This window comes from Zonotrichia leucophrys, chromosome 3, assembly GCF_028769735.1.
Source record: "Zonotrichia leucophrys gambelii isolate GWCS_2022_RI chromosome 3, RI_Zleu_2.0, whole genome shotgun sequence".
NCBI lineage: Eukaryota > Metazoa > Chordata > Aves > Passeriformes > Passerellidae > Zonotrichia > Zonotrichia leucophrys.
Window position 1 is genome coordinate 71,373,213 of NC_088172.1, and position 19,578 is coordinate 71,392,790.

Sequence of the window (19,578 nt, forward strand, 5' to 3'; positions counted from 1 at the left end):
CTATTTGAATAGGCAAGCAGTAGCTAAGCTTGAAAAAGCATGTACCACCACACGATCTGAACTGGGCTTTCACTGCTGCTCTGGGTAGAAAGGGCTGAAGAAAGATCCAATGCACAAATGCACAGACAATGGGTGGGAAAAACGGGTGCTGTTTCTGCCTGTGTGCTTTACCAACAATGCAATATACCATAGAAAGAAAGAGAGAAGGAAAGAAAGAGAGGGGGTTTGAAGAGAGTCTGGATGAAAACAATGGATTATTTAATGGAGCACAGATTTTGCTGATGCCAAGCGCTTATATTTAAAGGCAGATTCCTATTAGAACACCATGATCCCATATATCCTCTCTGATACTTTCTCTGCTGAGAATTTTAATAATCTGGTGCAGATTATTAATTTGCTTGCTGTGAGGTTGATAAAAATATTAGAATTAAGTATTTACAACACCATTTATTTAAAAAAAAGTTTAAAATCTACAACAGATATTTCAGCTGTTGGTGGACCTTCAGTCTAACTACTCCACTGAAAAATACTACAATATGTGATCAAACCCTGAAGCTCCTCATTCCAGCTTGAAATCAAACTGCATTTATGATAAAAAAAGGGTGGCATTCAAGTAATGTCTGGAGCTAACTTTGTCCTTAAGGACCTATATTAACCATACCAACACAAAAACTGGTTGTCAAAAAAAAAAAAAAAGATTGTGGTATCAAGATAGAATAGTATTTTCACTGCATTTTTCCATGTAGAATACTTCTGTAATATGAGCAAAAACAATCCCTACATCCCTCTTTCTTTGATTTCTGAGACCTCCCACTTCTCCTGAGTGCTGTGACACAGCTTGCAGTACAAAGAACAGATATTTTCTTCTGTTAACAATGTGAACTACTATAAATACATGCACAAGAACAAAGGATGGTCAATTTGGTCTAGTACTGAGCCCTAAATTTGCTATACTGAGGTACTAAGATACTCCTCAAGTATTCAGATATGGAGAGAAATTGGTGCACCCATGTTTCAGTGGAAGCAGGGAAAATTTGTTTCTCAGGATTACACAATTTATAATATACACACTTTGATTACACAATTTATTATATACACAATTTGATAAATTATTTTTAAAACAAGGAAGATAATGAAAACTGAAATATACCATTGACTGCTAAAACCTTAGAAAACAAATAAAAATAAAGAAAAAAAACAGGAACAATTTAAAATGTATTGCAATCTTGTTAACTTCTACTGTTAAAAAAATGCAATTATATAAATTATACAAAAGACAACTAACTAACTAAATAGCATACTTAAGTGTGGACCCAGAATGAAAAATGATACTATCTTCCTATCATATTCTTAGTTCAAAATCTGAACTGTAGCCATAGAGTTTGTATCAGAAAGCAAAGAGAGATTTAACTACCCTTCTGCAAAGCCAAATGTATTATGAGAGAACCAGGAGTTCAGTTTTGGTTTGTGTGAAGGACAAGAGGGACCTGCACTGGCAGAAGCAGAGCCTGCAGGTACAAGGAGGTGATGGTTTCCCTCCATTCAGCACCTGGAAGCCTACAGCTGGAGCAGCGGGCACCTTTGGGCTCTCGGTAGAGGAGAAACACGGACAGGCCTGAGCAAGTGCATGACAGGGCCACTGAGCTGGCCAGGGCTGGAGAGGTGGCACATGAGCACAGGCTGAGAGACAAAGCAGGGCGTGCTCAGCCTGGGGAAGGAGGGTCAGGGGGCGTCCCACTGCTCTCTGCCACTCCTTAACCCCAGGGTACAACGATGACAAGGCCTGGCTAATCTTGGAGGTGGCTCCGAGCTAGGATGAGAGGCAACAAACACAAACATGAAATGGGAAATGACAGCTTGATAAAAGCTGTTTTGATCTTTCTTTTAAACCACATGGATCATCAGACTATGACATGGTCATGGAGACTTGTGTGATCTCCATCCTTCAAAATACTCAAAATTTAACTGGGACAAGGCCTTGACATCCTTCTGTCACAGGATCTGCTTTAAGAAGGACATAGAACTAGAAAAATCTCATGGAGTCATGCTAGTTGGTCCTTTCCAACTAGCATGACTCCATGAATTTCACTTTCATAGAAACTCAGGACACTACCAGTTAAAGCAGCAATATCCTTGATGAATCCTAATCAAGGAACTGAAATCAGAAGACAAATATTTCAATTTCTGATGATTTCTGTATGCTTTTGCCAAGTACTGATTACCTGCTTTTTGCAAAATAAGTACATGTTTGCCTAACACTATCTCTCTGAATCTACTTCATGACTTAAAAACTAGCTTTTTTATTCAGGAAGCAAAATTTCTTCCAAGTGTTTGTAAGAGCAATTCTCTGTTAAGAATTATTTAGTAACAGCCACAACCAGCTTTAATCAGTCTCATTTTTCTGTTCTCCTTTAAGTTAATACATTATGCAGGCTTTACCTCTCGGCAAGGTATTTTTATTATTAATATTACATGAAAAACAATCTCTTTTCTTTGTTTCATTTGGAATGCAATATTTTAACTGCAGAAAGGTTTTGTTTCATGCTTTCTGTTATATCATGTGAGGGAAATAGCTACTCCATGATTTTACAAAGTTGGTTGTAAGTAGGGAAGTAAGCTTCTTCCGCTGCACAACATTTCTTTTGAGTAAGTGCAACAGAATAGGATTCTAGGATGACCAACATCTCTTTTGTTTTCATAAAATGAAAACCTCTTCTGGGAGAAAAATCCAAAAATCATGTTTTAAATAAGGAGAAAGATCTCCAGCATGAATAATAAAGAACATGCCCATGTTTGGGGAAAGTGAAATAGCTCCCTCTTCTGTAGTAATTCATAACACAGACAGCACCTTTAAAAGAAGTAAGATGTTTTGTTCCTATGAAACCAGTATCAAATGACTCAAAGAAATTAAAAATCAGTGCATTCAAGCATTTACCATTAAAATAAAAAAAAAAACCAAATAAACTGTAGTCTAACTTTTTACCTACTGTTTTAAGTGATAACTGGCTCAAAACTGGGCCTGAAGGGTGTGCTGCTCAACAGCCTTTCATTCAAGTCTGCATACTTGTTTAAATTTTGTCTACTGTCCAAAAAAGTTAACTGCAGCCTACTAAGCAGCAGCATGTGTGTTTACTTAAGCTTCCTGTAAAAACATTCATATCATTCCAAGAGTGACTAAATGTTTTCCATCCTCATAGTTCGCATTCCAGCCCTCCCCGCCCCTCCAATTCATTACATGAAAAATATCAGTCCTGAGTCCTGCGCTAAAGAATTTCCTTCCTGGGTTTGAAATACCTAATGCCTCACAGGAAATTTTTTCCCAGATTTAAGCTGTGTCGGCTATCAGGGTTCAACAATTCAGCATCACATAACAATTTATAAATGTATGCAAGGACTTAGGTGATACAATTTTCTAATGTCATAAGTAACTCTGAAAATACATTCATTGATACCTCTAAACACATAGTTCAGTTTGGCAGCCTTTTGTCTCAAATGTTATTCATGCTGCCAACCTGCAAGTACTAAATATGTATCTTTTTCTTTGAAAGTAACTATTATAATCAAAGACTATTTATTGCTGCAGAGTAAAGAAGCTGGGGGTATACATACATGTCTTTTTCTGCAGTGATGCAATCAAAATACATACTTTCTACTCTCAAAATGTGAAGTTAAAACCTTTTGTCTGTAATAATCAATTCTAGAAGTTTTTGGTTTAACAGGCATGCCAAATGAATTTTAATGTTGATAAGAACTTTTCTTGACAATTTTCAGTGGAATGACACAGAAACAACCACATTGTTGAAGCAGAATCAATTAAGTCTATCAAGAACTGTTAAAATACATTAAGAAGGCCATTCACTTATTTTTAATAGGTGAAGATAAACACTAAATTAGCATACATCCGAGGCAAATCTATGAAAACCATTGGTGCTGAAAAAAAATGAGGAGGATCCATGAGGTTCTCCATAAGTGAGACATCCTCTGACACATATTAATTAGGATTCTCTGGTTATTTATCCTTTCAGCAGTCTTCACTGAATTCAACAATGAATCACTGAAAACCATGAAAACATTATTCCATACTCGTAAAGTCTTCCTGAATTTCACTGGCTTGCCCTGGCCAGTTTGGTTTCATCATCCAGTGGTTCCACAGGCTCAGCTGCCTTCTCTAGAACCACTGTACTAAATCATGATCTGGCAAAGAGAAGCCCAATTCTCTGCAGCGTGGCGTTTGCATCCCCTAATTGACTTTGATGAAAGGGCTGGTTGGGAGCTCCAGCACTGCTGCTGAACAATTACTTACATTTCATGCTCTAAGGAGGACTCTGGGCCCACACCCCGTGTCAGTGAACACTGCTCTCTACCACTGACTTCATCCTGAATGAATCAAATTTCTTTTCACTGGACTCTGCTGCCTGTTTTTACTTAATGAAGTGCTAGACACGCTAAAGGAACTGAACTGAATTACATCTCAGCTAGAGTTTGGATTCCTTTATTGATGAAAATGTTAATTTCTTTTTGTGAAGATAAAGTGTCAGCCATAATGACAGCAAAGTACTGTGGGTCTTATTCATGAAAATCCTCTGAGGGGATTTTGTTTAACACTTAATTTCTCATTCACAGCTTATGCTGGCACCCAGCCACTTGTACCTGAGGGCTCTCTTGCAGAAGGACATGCTGTGAGATAACCAATTACTGTGTATCAGCTTTCTCTGTGAATAGCCTGAGCCTCTGAGAGATCCAAGGGAATAGAAGCAACCACAGACCTCCCTAAAGGCCATTTTTGGCACCAATGCCAGTGCTGAATGCTTGTATTTATTATCTTGTTAAAAAGAAAATAAAATCATACTTTCCTAACCAATATTTACTTCCTGTGAACACAGCTATTATTCCAATTTGCAGATGTCTGTCTGCAGATGGCCCAAAGGTAACAGTTTTTTCTATCACTGTAGCTTCTTTAGTATTATTCCCATGCTATTATATATTCATATGGTATATTCTCTCTTTTTTGTAAAATTTGTTAAAAATGGAATTGCTATTTAAACCACAGTAATGTTACTTAGAAAGCAAAGTTGTTGGCCCAGCAAGAAGGAAGCAGTAAGCAGCAGTACTAACTGCCAATTTAGCTGACTGCCAATGGATCTGGTTAGCTGCAATGGAACAGGAACCCTGACCAGTCCCCATGAAGGGCTGGCCTGAGCCAAAAGAAGTGTGAGCATATATAAAAATTTTGCAGTCCCTTATGGCGCTTGAAAAGCCCCTTTCTCCCCTCTACCTAGCTGTCTGTTTTAATCTGAAGAAATGTGATCCCTTCCTTGTGCTGCAAAAATAAGCCATTGGCTCTAAAACCATGGGGAAAGCACAGAAGGCCAGTATGATTGCCTAAGCCTTGGCTCTTAATGAAGAGATATTTAAAGAGAAAACAAACTAAACAGATAAACAGACAATAGATTAAATAAACAAAGTCAAATCCCAGAGGGCCAATATCATTACAGGAGCTATAGAAGCTATATAGAAGCATCCATCAGGAGCTGAAAACTAACTAACTGTTTGTGCTGGATCCACAGAAGGGAATGGGCCTTCTTTTCCCAGCTGTCACCAGAGAAAGGAGGTGCATGCCCTGAAAAGCTGTGTAAACTGAAGAGCTTAAGTTTGGGGATAGGCCAAGGATAAAGGAAAGTCTTCCCCTCCACACTATCACGTCTCAATATGCCTTTGTCTCCAATTTCATGCCTTTTCTGTGCAAAGGCTTTGTGCCTCTCTCCCTATGGAAACAGCCACCTCAAAGTACCCAGTCCCTTGCCTCATACATTGGGATTTTATTATTAAGACCATGGGCTTTAGTGTGTCAGGTAACTGGAAAGAACTGATTCAAGTGGATATGTTGTATCAAGATGTCTTGCCAAAAGGGTTTTGATGACTTTGAAGTGTAGTTAAAAAGACCCCAAACACCCTCGCCCCCCAGGACCCCAGGTATGTGTCGGGCTCTGTATTGGTAAGCTACAGCCATCACTTGCATGAACACTGAACACTACACGTGAAATACCATTACTGCTTTCAGTTATGCAAGCAATTTCCTGAGCAAATCTCTTTTCACTAAGGCTGAAAACACAACTGCCATGCCCCGAACACATCAAAAAGACAATCTTAGTCACAACATGCCACAGAGGGAATTTTGTTTTCCTCAACAACTTTCTGCCTTCCTCTAAATCCCATCTTTCTCTTCTGTAATCTAATTCCATTCTTTTTTTGTCTTATCTTTTTCTTTGCAACAACCTTTTAGTCACTTGAGGACTGCTATGCTCACATTCTGAATTCATAGTTTTATTTTAAGCTGAACCAATCCAATTTATTCAGTCTGTCTTCTACAAATTTTGGACTGTGCTCATAGCTCTTCAATGCTTTCCAGCTTCCACCCTTATCAGAGAAGCAATGTATGGAAAAGAATACGTACTATGTCATCCAGGGGCAAACCCACCCACTGGAAAGAGAACAAAAAAGATTACTTCAGGTCTTGTGAATTCTCCTCTTGATCTTAATTTCAGTATGGTATTTGCCTTCTCAAGGCCCTGATAATCCATGTTCAACATGTTCTTTCCCCTAAGCACAAAACCTCTCCTGGAAAGCTTCTATTTAACAATCACTCTGCTTCAGGACTCATGAAGAATATCCTCCAAGCATGTCACGTTCCACTAAAGGGAAACTGCGGGAAGTTCTTTTAAAACAGATGATCTAAGACAGAATTAAGCCAAGCGAGGCAAATATTATATCTGAGAACTGTTTATTGGTAATGAAAAGGAGGTGGTCAACAGGTGACCAGCCAGCAAGAGGGAGAGCAAGCCAGTGTGAGCAAGCAAAAAGAGTGGGGGCAAAAAGTGAGGGCAAGAAGATGCCAGCAGCTTGTGACACACTTCTATAGCCCCCAGTTCCTCCCAAGATCTGCTTGCTGGCAGGAGACCACTGGCCGAGCTCAGTGTTTGACTGCCGTGCATTCCTGGAGACCTTTTGCCGCCCAATTGGAGAACCTCTCTGGAGGACACAGTGTCCTTGGTGGTCTCCTACTGACTGCCTATTCCATGTGAGACATAAAAAGGCTGTCAGGCAAAGTCTCCCTAGAGACAGGGCTTTCCTCCATCTTCTCCTAGCTGCCTCCTACAAGTGGCACATGTGCAGCCCTTCCCCCATATAACTCTGGTCAAAAAATGTTGAGACAAAAATCAAAATTAATCTGGTTCCTCACAGCATAGCATGCTGTATTTTCTCTTGTTGAATTTGGTGAGCATCTTTCTGTCCATTCTCTGCTTTAAAACATATGAATTCATACTCTGCCTTCTAAGACACTGACTGCTCTTTTTAGCTTTGTTGTCTATAGATAAAATAAATTTAGCTTTGATCTGAGCTAGTAAAAACATCAAACAGAGCTGGTAAAGATACTAGTGGATACCAGCTACAGTGCAACTCAAGAGAGGCTGCCCACAGATTTGAAAATTAAATCCATACACAAACCATGGAATTGGGACACCACATCCATAAATACCCCTCTCCTTCATGCGCCTAACTCTCCCATGCTCCTGTCTCTTCCTCCTGATCAATCTCCCCAGGGAGCTCCAGTGTAAAGCATTTCAAGCACCTCACTCAGCCTCCTTTTCCAGCAGCAGCAAGACTGAAGTGAGGGGAGCGACTGTTACCATCTTCCCCAGGTCCAGCAAACCCAAGGCAAGCATTCAGAAAATTATACATGGCAAACCATTCTGGGCATCCAATCAACATAGGGACGTGTATTGCATAGCACATACAGGATATACACCATGGATACACATACAGCAGCATGTTAGGGAGAATTAAAAAGGAGAACAGATACAAATCAGTTCTGTACAGTAACTGAAATATCACAATTGCTCCATCTTGGTCTCTAATTTAGACAAGTGTCAACGGCTGATTTTATGTAACTTTAGTCTCTACAATCCTCACAGCCTGGTTTTCTCACTGTGGTAGCAAGAACATCAGGATTTTCTTCATGAGGGACTGGGAATGTTCTAGTTTGTTCTGAATTTACTGTATTCAAAGGCTGAATACATTTGTGTGCTGACATACTGTGCTCATATTTCAAGAATCTTTGTACATGGAATTTTTAGTATGTTATATGCGATCTCTGGCAGCAAATTTTTTTTAAGTTAATCCAAGAAAAAATTTATCTTTATGAAGCTGCTGGAATGTAAACTTATCTAGAGGAACAAATATGTCCTTCATTGAAACTGATTATAAACCAGCCAAGAAATAACTGAATTGGCAGAAGTGCAGGTACAGCAACATTTAGATCAAAGACAGAGAGGAAGAGTCAGGAGTGACTGACACTAATTACCTTTTACTCTGGATGAGCCACAGCCAGGCCAGATCCACAAGCAGTTTTGATTAGAATTTTCTCATCAAATCCTAAATTTGTCTCACAAATCCCTGTATCCCTCAACACTCAAACCAAAATATACGACAGAAATATCTTTGACTAAGTGCTTTTTTTTGCATATTAAAGAGCTTATATCTGACATGCCTAAAGTAAGCTCACACAATTGAAGCTGGCTGCTGGAAGTGGGTTCTCTTTCAAATGTAAACAGAAGTCCAATGAGAAATAAATGCATGCTTAAAAATAGTGATAAGCTTTTAAAGTGTCTTATTCTTTACCTAGTACTTATTTCTAAATAGAAATATGGGCCTGAACTGGTCTATCAGCCACTAAACTAAGATAGTAGGGGGTTTTCAGCAGGTCCCATTCTTCTTTCTGCTTTAGATCTGATGGATAGTTAAGATTCTAACATCAAGTAATTATTTCCTACATTCTGCATTAGTCTCCACAAAAAAAGTGAAAAATTAATGCAGAAAGTAAGAGCTACAGCTGAATCAAGAAATGTAGTATACAAGTAGGAGTTAAAAAGCAAAGTATATTCATGATGCAATTACGTAAACTTTTGAAAAGAAGTAAATTTAAACTAATCTGCAAAAATGATGTTATTTCTCTAGGGTATACACTCTTGTTGAGAGTACTGATAGGCTGAGATGTGAATGAGAACTGGAAGTTGTTCATTCAAAAGAGGAGTGCAAAATGAGGTATTTTTACCTTTACAATCCTTAGTAAACTACAATTTCAAAATCAGCTGCAAAGTTTACATTATTTTTGGCAATTTATAGAAGATATCACTGAAGCACACTGCTTTTTCTGCTTTACTAACTTACATAGTTGAAAATATGGCACTTACATAATATCACCGATGCCAGACCTTTGCCCACACTAGATAAGAATTCTGCTTCTCTTTCCTTAACAGTTGGAAATTAGATAAGCAGAAAGATGGAGAAACCAAACTGGAGAGCACAGACAGGCAACACTTCTGCTCATACAGCGCACTGCAAAATTCAGGTTAAGCTGTGGATATGCAAGTGCAATGAAATGGTATGCAGAAAACAATCAAATGGCTGACAATCCATTTTAATTCCTCTTTAGGAAAAAATGAGCCTGGAATTTACTTCATTGCTTGCAGCTCCATTAAAATGTACTGCACATCTTTTTCATTAGAATCATTACAATCAAGGGATTGATTTCTCAGCCAGCTTCCCAGCCAGGACCTGTTCCCACCACCCCTGCAGGTCATGGACAGCACAATGAGCATCAGCAGCAGAACTTCATCAACAGAAACAATGCTCAGGAAAAAGAGTGAGAAGCTGATTTAAAATGGGAAGGAGCATTGCTCCATGCAGCTTACCTGTTTAAGAGAATAGAGATGTCAGGTGGCTGGATGATGGAAGAAACAAAATGCATTTTTGATGGGACAAGGTTGTCATTAAAATGATCAAACTAAAATTTGGGAAAAATCAGTTGAGTGAAGGAAGTAAAAGTTTTTAACTGTCTTCCCAGGGCATGCATCCTTCTCCAATTCAGCCTTAGAACAAGGAGAAAACCAGAGAACAGAAATCTAAAGGTCCTTGCCTACTGGGTTAGCAAGCAACAGCTGTATTGTAATGAAAGCAGACAGTACTTGTTTCCTACCCCACACATTAAACTCCAAGTAGAAACACTACTAATCTCAGATTTAAGGCTTAAGACACATGAAGCTATCTGACCTTGGAGGTGGGCCAGAAATCTACAGCTCACACACAACTCCCTGCTGCCATCAGCTCAAACAATACCTTTTTTTAAAAAAATAATTTTAAGATCCACATTCTTAATGTTAAAGGCAGACAGTGAACATCCAACATTGTTATTTTTTCCTAATGTTCTGGGATTTTCTTAATGTGTGCTTTCAAAGAAAAATGTTAACAGATTCAGAAAGATACACAGGGCTCATACTCCAAATCAGGTAACACCTTGCTCTCACGTGTCTAAATACATTTATTCAGGCTGTTCATCACAAGGCATAATGGCCTTGGACGTGTTTAATGCCCCAAAACATGACTCCAAGAGATTTGCTGGTACCCTTGATGGTTCATTTCTCCTAGATTTTTTTAATTTGTCATCATTGCAAAATAAGTTAATAAGTCTCAAATTCTGAATAAGACTTCTCACCAAGTCTTTCAGAGGAGATTCTTGCAAACTTAATTTTTTAAATCTTGGGTTCTAGCATCTGAACTCACTACTGTGTTTTAACAGTTCAGCATTTTTTTGATCCTTGAAATAATACCATATCCCGATTCCTGGAATTAAATAATTTGCAATAATAGATCATAATAATTTGTTTTGGTTGTATTTGTTCGCTGTGGGAGAGGGAAGGGAAGGAAAAAAATAAGAATTCAAGTGTTTTCAGATGTTCTCTGACCACTGGTACCTAAGTATGCTGAAACTTTGATCTAGCACGAACTAGAAGCACTTCTACTAATTGTAGGTTTCACAACTTAGATAATTTCATTACCTTTTGAAAAAAAAAAAACCCAACAAAAAACACCAAGACAAAAGTGATGCTTTTAAGCTTAACAATTAGAAAGTTCCTCAAATACCATTCAGTATCACTGCCTTCCAGATGACTGGAAAACTAGATGACTACAATTAAGCATACATCATATAAAGGCTAACATGACAAACAAATAGGAAGGCAGATTATTTTTTAATAAGACATAATTTAGATGACACAAGGACCTCATTTAAATATTGATTCCACAATTCTATTGTGTCAGTTTTCATCCATTTGTACCATAAGTATGATTGTACTCCATATGTCACTCACCCAAGCACCAAAACAACTTTTATGGACTTAAACAGTTGTAGCTACATCATCTTCTAAAAGTATAAACATGTTATTGCATAGAATTTTGCAGCCTAGTCCAGAGGACCTAAATTGTGTCCTGAGAGCACTGCAGAGGCATTACTGTGGTGTGTTAATGAAGCACCAGCTCGTTTATGTTGCACCCTTTAGCAATGAAGGATGCAAGCCTATGCTTGATCCTGTGTTTGCTTCCCACGGTTCTTCATAATTAGCTTATATATATATATATGCATTTAATTGAATTATCTCTCATCCATTTTCTCCAGTCTAGAAGAGGAAAATAGGAAAATAGACACATTTGCCTATCCTTCCCTCATTAGAAGAAAAGAATCCTCTCAGTGTATTAACATGTTGAGAATAATTCCATCAGCCTCTCTTTCTCTCTGTATGCCTTCCCAAGCTGGCTCGGACACCTGGCTAATGAGGGGTGACAGCACGGGCTCTGTGATACCCATCCTGAGGTGGTCACTGGGGATTAACAGCAGATAACCTGCTTCCTCACAGTGACAGTAATTCAGTGCAAATAGCGCAATTCTGTACAATTCACTGCAGCTTTTACACATTGCATCAAACACCTTCTTCATACTTAGTGATGTGAATTCTGGAGTTAAAGAGCACCTGCAAGAGATCCTTATGCTCCTCAGATTTTTCCTAAAAACTAAGTATCACAGTGAGCTTACTTGGATGGATACTGCAAACAAGAAGGGCCCCGAGACACATGTAGATATAAAAAATTCTTTTTTTTTTTAATCAGAGATGGAATGAGAAAAACTTGTAAGTGCCAACTCACTCGGCACCCAAAAGTGTTTGTGTACTGTGAAGATAGCTCTAGAAGAACCATTTCTAAATTTATCTGGTGTTTTTCCTGATGAACAGTTACTTCATAAAATGCAGTTCTAAATGCATATTTACATAAGCAATTCAAAGTATTTTTTTAATGTCTCAGTTTGCAAGTCTTCATTGTCAGGCTGGGCAAGCACTTTACCTTACAGTTAGGTTAAATCTCAGTCAGTTATACCACATACATGTATTTCCACAAACAAATGAACAAAGTTGAAGAGTTAATCTATCTCTCAAGTAATATCCCTTTTTGTAAGTTTCACTGAAATAATTATGTCCAATATCCAACTATGTTTTACAAAGAGATTTTTAGTTGCAACTAAACAACAGTGATGAAGAAGAAAACATGAATAATCCAATTAACAGTAATACCTATAGTAACAAACATTTTGACCTTCTAACTTCTCCCAGATTTATTAATAAGGCTTAAGCAAAGCTAAGAGAAAAATTAGTAAATAATGCTGATCTTAACCACCTCTTTTTGCCAAAAGAGTGCCAGGGATTGCCAACATACAGGCGTAGTCAAACCACGCTGATGTTTTCTGCCCTCTGTAATTATTCAGTAACCAGCCAATGCCACACCAGTTTCTTCAATCCTCCGAAATTTTAAAGCGAACCAAGAATTGCCAGGAAAGCAGCACCCATGGCAGACCAAATCCAAGGGAGGGGGAACAGCACTCCTACCTTCACAGACGGGGCAGCACTCCCCGGGCACCTTGACAGGGTTGAGGCAGCTCTGCCCGCAGGCGGTGGCCACGCAGTGCGGGTCCCCGTTGATGCACTGGCAGAACGTGCAGTCGTCCTCCCGCCAGCGGTCCCCATGAGCCTGGATCTGCCCGTTGGCATAGCAGCCAGCAGGGTTACTGACTGGGTAAAGCGGGTCTGAAACGAGAGCAGTTGCAAGAGAGAGTGCGTTTTAATTAATGTTTTAGGTTTTTTCTTTTGTTCTTCAGGACAAAATGGTTCTTGGATCCGTTGATTTTTTTTTTGTACCAACATTTCTAAGTGACCCACTGGAATGACTCATGCCAGCACTGCAACACTCTTTTGCACTATGAACAAAGATGAGGCCTCTGGTACATTTGTTGCTTTAAGCTGCACCTCATCCTAGTGTTGGAGATATACTACGTTTTTGAACAGAGTCAGTTTCCAATTTCATTTCAATTAAAGTTCTTGCCCCTTGAAAGCCACAAGTCCCACTTACCTGCTAGCAGGCAAATTAAGATCTGGATATTTAAATAACAGAATTTTAGGAAGCATACTTTGTGTGAGATTTCTCCTTAAGTTCCATAAAAGTCTGTATATGCTACCCCATTTCTGGAAATAAAAGCAGCTTTTAGTCTTCAGAAATAATAGCACTCCAGAGATGTGGTAAGTTGCACTGATATTAATAGTTAAAAAGATAAATACATTATGTGAATGTATACAGATTATCATGGTGGCTAAGAAAAGGTAACTGTCAGGCTCAGAAATGAAGTATCTGAGGGTGCACAGTAAGTAGGTCAGGTTTGCAAAGCAAGCAACACTACAAATTACATAGTGAAGCAAATTTAATATATTAAAAACAATAAATATACCTGAAAACATCTTTTTTAGCAGACATCAAATAAGCACAAGTGATTCATTATAAGTTAAATTTCCTGGAGTGTTAATATGGAAGGACTTGGGAGAAATAAGATGGCCTATCTGAAGGAAAAAAAGGCTTGAATGAAACTTGGATTATTTCTTTGGAGTTTTATCAGTCCCCTTTGGAAGGAAGGAATGCATATTGAATGTAGATAAAACCTGTGGCAGTGCCAGTAGCTGTTGTCTTATTCAAAGCTACTTTATGACACTCCAAACATTTGGAGTGAAATGGCACACAACGTCATCCCCATCCTGAGCTGTACTGATATTTAGAATTTTAGTAAAATTATGATTAAGCCCCAAACCAGGTTGTTGTGAAAATAAGGCATTTAAAAATTAAAACGCTACCTAAATTTTTAACTTTGCACCTTTGATGTTGTAGAATCATCTTGCATCTGTAGAAACCAAGACACAGGTTTTTGACCTTGTCAAAAATCAAAGCATACACAAAGAAATGAAGTGAATTTTACCATTGTACTTATGTACAGGATTCTGATTGACAGAGGAATACAGAAAAAACACAGAAAAGGCATACAAGACCTGTGCTACTTGCAATAGTCTTCTATGCAGCTCAAAGCACAAAGTTCCTGGTACCCTTAAAAGGTCAGTAGCATTTAAAGCTATAAAATACATCTGCTAATGCTGATATAGCCTATTGAACTTTGAGAAAGAACTCCTACTGGAGTTAAGCCAAGAAGGGCTTTTGCCTGTACTACACAATTCACACCAAATTTAGTACTTCCCATTTTAGAATTCTTGGGAAAAAAAAGGTTTTTTTTTGATATTTCTAGAATCAAGTAAATATTTGCAGGAAGCAACTAATCACCTTGACAACAAGCCATTAAATACTCAACAGAAGAAGAGCAGGTAGAAAATGCCACTTCTTCAACAACTAGAAAATCATGAATGAGTGGGCTGATATGTTCTGCCCATTTAAAATACATGACCTTGTTAATTTAAGTGTCAACTTAACCCAAGTTATTTAAAAAGAGACCAGAGCCATTTTTTTTTTTTCTTTTTTTTTTTTGAGTGTTTAAAGGAACCAGGATAATTATAATATGTTAATGGAACCAGCTGTCTAGGCTCACTTAAAAGAATGCACTAAATCAAGAGGGATTTCTAGTAAAAACCACCAATCTTACTATCTTTTTGTATCTTACTGTCCAATTGTTCAGAATTCAGGAGTCAGACTTCCTTCATTTAGTGCCATAACCCTTATCAGAACAATACACAACAGAAAGAAGCAAGCCAAATAGCACCAAGTGATTTGATGAAGGACCCTGTAACTTGGTATTGAGCCACAGTCATTACTAGAAATAAAAAAAAAAAGACTACACAATAATTGCATAACATTACCCATTTTAGTCTTACTAAGGACCTGTCTTAAAGAAGAAATTTCCATTGCAGACTAATACACACCAACTCATCAACCTTAAATGAAATGTTATCAGGTTTTTTTGCTAGTCTAACTGAAACGCTGCAAGAACGCAGAAATCAAATTTTATTGTGGTATGATGATATGACAGAACAGTTTATTGATAAATAATAAGGTAGCTGAATATTTACATCATCAAAGAGGATAAAGGACATATCTAGGTCTGCAAGTCCAATGTGGAAAATCAGCACCTATATCTGAGTATGACAGAGAGGACAGATAGAGCAGATATATAGATATATTTATACATTTTTATATCTATATATATAGTTACAATGATTTCATAATGCAAATCTTGGAATATTCACATATGAGAAAAAATAGTAATTACAGGAAATGAACCCAAGAGATTTTACATATTCTATGAAGTCAGCAGCTCATAAAGCAGTTTGTTCAGGAGTGGATCTGCACTTACTTGGGGGGGTTCACCACACCAGACACAACTTCTCTAGACTTTTTCAATCTGTCATTAAATGACAGTATAGCACAGATTTTTTTTTTTTTTTTTTCTTAGAGCATGAAGGCTCTTGTAAATGTAGGTACAATTGCACCAGGAAAGACCAAAAATCTAGGATCCTGCCTTCAAGTATAGTCAGCAATGAATGGCATACTTAAATCTACATTTGCATTTCAGTTTCTCTACATGTGAACACCAAGTGTTAACCTGATACAAACTGACACTAAAATATGCAAAATATACACCAAAACATTAAAAAATTACAAATACTCTTTAAAAATTACTTCCAAACTTTCCCATGTGATATTTTATTATCCAGATTTTGGGTTTAAATCTCTGAAGCTTTCGGTAGCTTGTAACAAAACAAGCCATTTTTCACCAGATTCTGTGCTAAGTGAGAAGGCCCAGCTCTTACAGCTGCCTCTATGAGATGTATTTTTATGAGGTGCTTTACATTCCAATTCTCTGCTTGGAGTAAAGCATGACTATATCGGATCTTCTGGCTTATTTGCTCCTGCAAAGAACTACAGGAATAATGATGTTAAGGAGACTGCGAAGTGTTTGAAATTCACAGTAATTGCTAGACTCCTTTTCTCTGAGGAGAGGTCATTTCACAGGTGATTTCACTTATTGAGAAGATATTCCTAAGTCCACATTTAAACTAAGGGACTAAAAGTGTTTCACAGGCCTTTTGCCTACCTGGCGGCCATAACCTGATCTTCACTGAGGCAAGATCCAAGTGCCCAATACCACCCCTATCTTCCTCTGCTGGAATTCTGGTTGTATTCTGGCAGAAGACTACTCCAATACTTTCTAGAACAAGCAAGAGGGTCAATGGGATAGGCTCCCACAGAGCCTTTTTTAGGAGTACTGCAGGCCTAGCAAGGCTCTCAGCAGAGCAAAGGAGGATGAGAAAAACATTGACATCGGATTGCTGCCCTATTGCTTTGCTGTAATTGTAAAGGAAAGAAGTTGTGTGCATCACTCTAGCTGAACAGAATAAGGAGGTTGCAAAGCAATCAAAATTTGTCTCAGGGTCACAACTGCATCTCTGGAGATACCTGTCTAAATGTCTGTACTGAAATTAAAACCAGCTTTTTATGTCATTTGTCAAGAAGGCCCCCCAAAAAGCACTGCACACTTCACCATGTCTAAGAAGTAGTGTCAAGGTCAGAGAAGCACTGCAAAGAACATGACAGCACATTCAGGCACAAATGTAGAAATAAACTGAGTTATGGAGGAATCAGCAAACTCCAGAAGAACAAAAGCTCAGTGAGCTCATTGCTCATTTCCATTGAGCAGGCAAACAGAAAAAAAGCAGCAGAATTAAAAGCAGAGAGGATTAACAAGAGACTGTACCTTCACAGACTGGGCAGCACTCTCCTTCTGGCACATAGTACCTGTCGCAGTGTAGCTCACCACACTGGGCAGAGAAACAAATGGAGACTCCCCCCTGGCACCGACAAAATCGACAAGCATCCATCCGAAACATGTCTCCATCATAATACTCCATGCTGTTAAATATGCAAGTTGGCTTCACTTCTGAAAGAAGAAGAAGAAAAAAAGTGTTTTACAGAGATTGTTAAACAGGAAATAGTTAAGCTTATGGCGCTACTGACAAAAACAGATATAAAAGAGACAGTTGATTTTTCTTTCATTTTGTAAACTCAAATACAATTTCATTTTTAAAACATGGTATATTTTATTTTCTGTTCAACAATGGAAGAAAATGAAATGACCCTCAGAGCATCTGTCTACAATTATAAATCTCAATTAAGAAAAATTAAATCCTGGAAAAAGGCTGCAATGCTGGTACCTCTTCGTAGGTGCTAAATATTTTTCATCCTCAATGAACCTGAAGCTACTTCAAATTTTAGCACATGAAAAAATATGCCCTTCTGTTTTAAGAAGTCAGTTTCTGATGTTTCTTAAGTGTAATCTTCCTCTCTGTAGCACTTGGTACTCAGGTGGATAAATTGCAATAAAGTTGTCCAATTGATAGTTTAAAAAACCAACCAACCAAAACCCAAACATTTTGTGACTGCATGATCTGTTAAGCAGAACTGAACACTTATTTTTTCAAGCAACCTGGAGCTGTAATAGCCAGCTCACAACCAAACTCCTCAAAAAAAATTTAAACTCAATTGTAATAATATGTTACATGAATAGTTACATGATCACTTTAGCATTTCAAAACCATAAGATTGGTAGTTCTTGTATGCCTCTGTCTACAGCAGAACCTTGACATAGAATTAAAGCCAAGCTTTGTGGGAAACTAAGAGTTTCTCAAAAATTTGAAGTGTTTTGGGAAGAACATTGTTCGTTTACTTTGTTAACATTCAAAAAAAGGAAAGAAAGACGCTAATTAAACCAATGAAACAGTCTGCAGATTTAATCAGCTTTTTCTCATCATTATTATTTTATACCAAAGACATTTGGTTCCAGATTATAAGAAGATCTACACAGCATGTATATATCACAAGATCTTCATAGAGGTTTTGTCCTCGCTGTTACCCCACATTTATGAACCCTCCTCCATCACCTAGTTTACAGATACTGTCAAACAGGATATAGTTTATGTTGCTGTTAACCAAAACAGACACAAAAGACACAGTTGATTTTTCTTTCATTTTGCCCATTTCATTTCATTTTCAAAGCCCACTCAGTTCAACCAGCCAACTGATCCCCCCACTTCCACAACACTGTGCAGCTCCATGGCTTAGGGCTGAATCATTGTGACTCAAGACACTGTAGGAAAAACACTCCAAAATTATGTTCAACTATAGTACTCCACATTAGTCATTAGGAAATCATGACTTCACACTATCATCATTATATTACTCAATTACTTAAGCCCCCTCCCTCCTCTCCACTTCAGAATAAAACTTTGGCCTCCTATGACACTAGCCCAAAATTTGTGAAAGCAGCCACCCAAAGTACAGCAGTATTTAGTCCACCAGTCTGTTCCTTTCAGAAGCTGTAAATCTAGCAGTCTGAAAAAACAAAGGTTCTGCAAACAGGAAGCTATTTATTTCAGCAATAACATCAAATACTGTAGGTAAACCCACCATGTTTCATTGCATTTGAAGCAAACAGCAAAGACAAGAAGGGACAATTGTCCATGTTTCTGATTTCTGTAGAACAGATGGTAAAGACTATTTACTTATATATGTAATGCCTAGCCACCTAGAGTTGAAAACTGTGACCACTTTATGGTCAGGTGATTTTTCTTTTGCCTAGTGATCAATCTCACATGGGAGATGAAATATATTTAAATGAAAAATCAGCATTTTCAGATTCCTTTCAATCCACCACAATTCCCTGAACTTCTGGGAGCTAAAAACCGAGTTTTTCTTGACAATGACACAGTTTTTCTTTAAAACTCTAAAGCATTTCAAGGACTTCTTTCAACATATATTGTGCTCCAGCCTTGAGTTATTTGAAATTATTGTAAAGCATTAGAGTTGAAACTTGGAAGTATCCAGAGCAATGTTTGATTTTTACATGCCTGTTCTGTCTTCAAGGCATAATGTAGAAAGCAGCATAAAAAATAAAAGCAAGAGGAGGAAATACCACTGTGTCCAGGAAAACAGCTATGACCTCATTAGAAAGCAATTCACATAAACAAACACTTGAGAAATATTTCAAGTTTATGCAGCTCAAGCTGTTAGTTTAAAAACCTTCTCAAAAAGGAAAAGTGCCAACACAACTCAAAAGGCCTTTAATACATTTGCTTCTGGCTTCACTGTTTTGACTGCAGCTTTCCAGATTTTTACTGATTCCCCCACACCTGAAGAGTAGAGATGAATTCCTGCCTCATCAGAAGTAGAAACATAATCTCCCATTAATTATTGTTATTTTTAAATGCCCAAACAAGACTATGCAAGTAACTGCAAATCCTGTAGGGAAACAGCATGTTTTATTCCTACAATGCAAACCACTGTAGAATTTCACTGTGTGTATTTTTAACATCC

At 37.9% G+C, this 19,578-nt stretch overlaps 1 protein-coding gene across 1 annotated transcript in view; it reads right to left on the reverse strand.

Annotated features, from left to right (window-relative positions):
* CRIM1 (cysteine rich transmembrane BMP regulator 1) overlaps nucleotides 1-19,578 on the reverse strand; it is a 175,377-nt gene that overhangs the window by 40,701 nt on the left and 115,098 nt on the right. The window contains exons 6-7 of the mRNA XM_064708779.1: nucleotides 16,964-17,146; nucleotides 12,771-12,968 (exon numbers count right to left, since the gene is read on the reverse strand). Coding sequence (XP_064564849.1) covers nucleotides 12,771-12,968; nucleotides 16,964-17,146 — 381 coding nt within the window. The remainder of the gene's footprint in view (nucleotides 1-12,770; nucleotides 12,969-16,963; nucleotides 17,147-19,578) is intronic.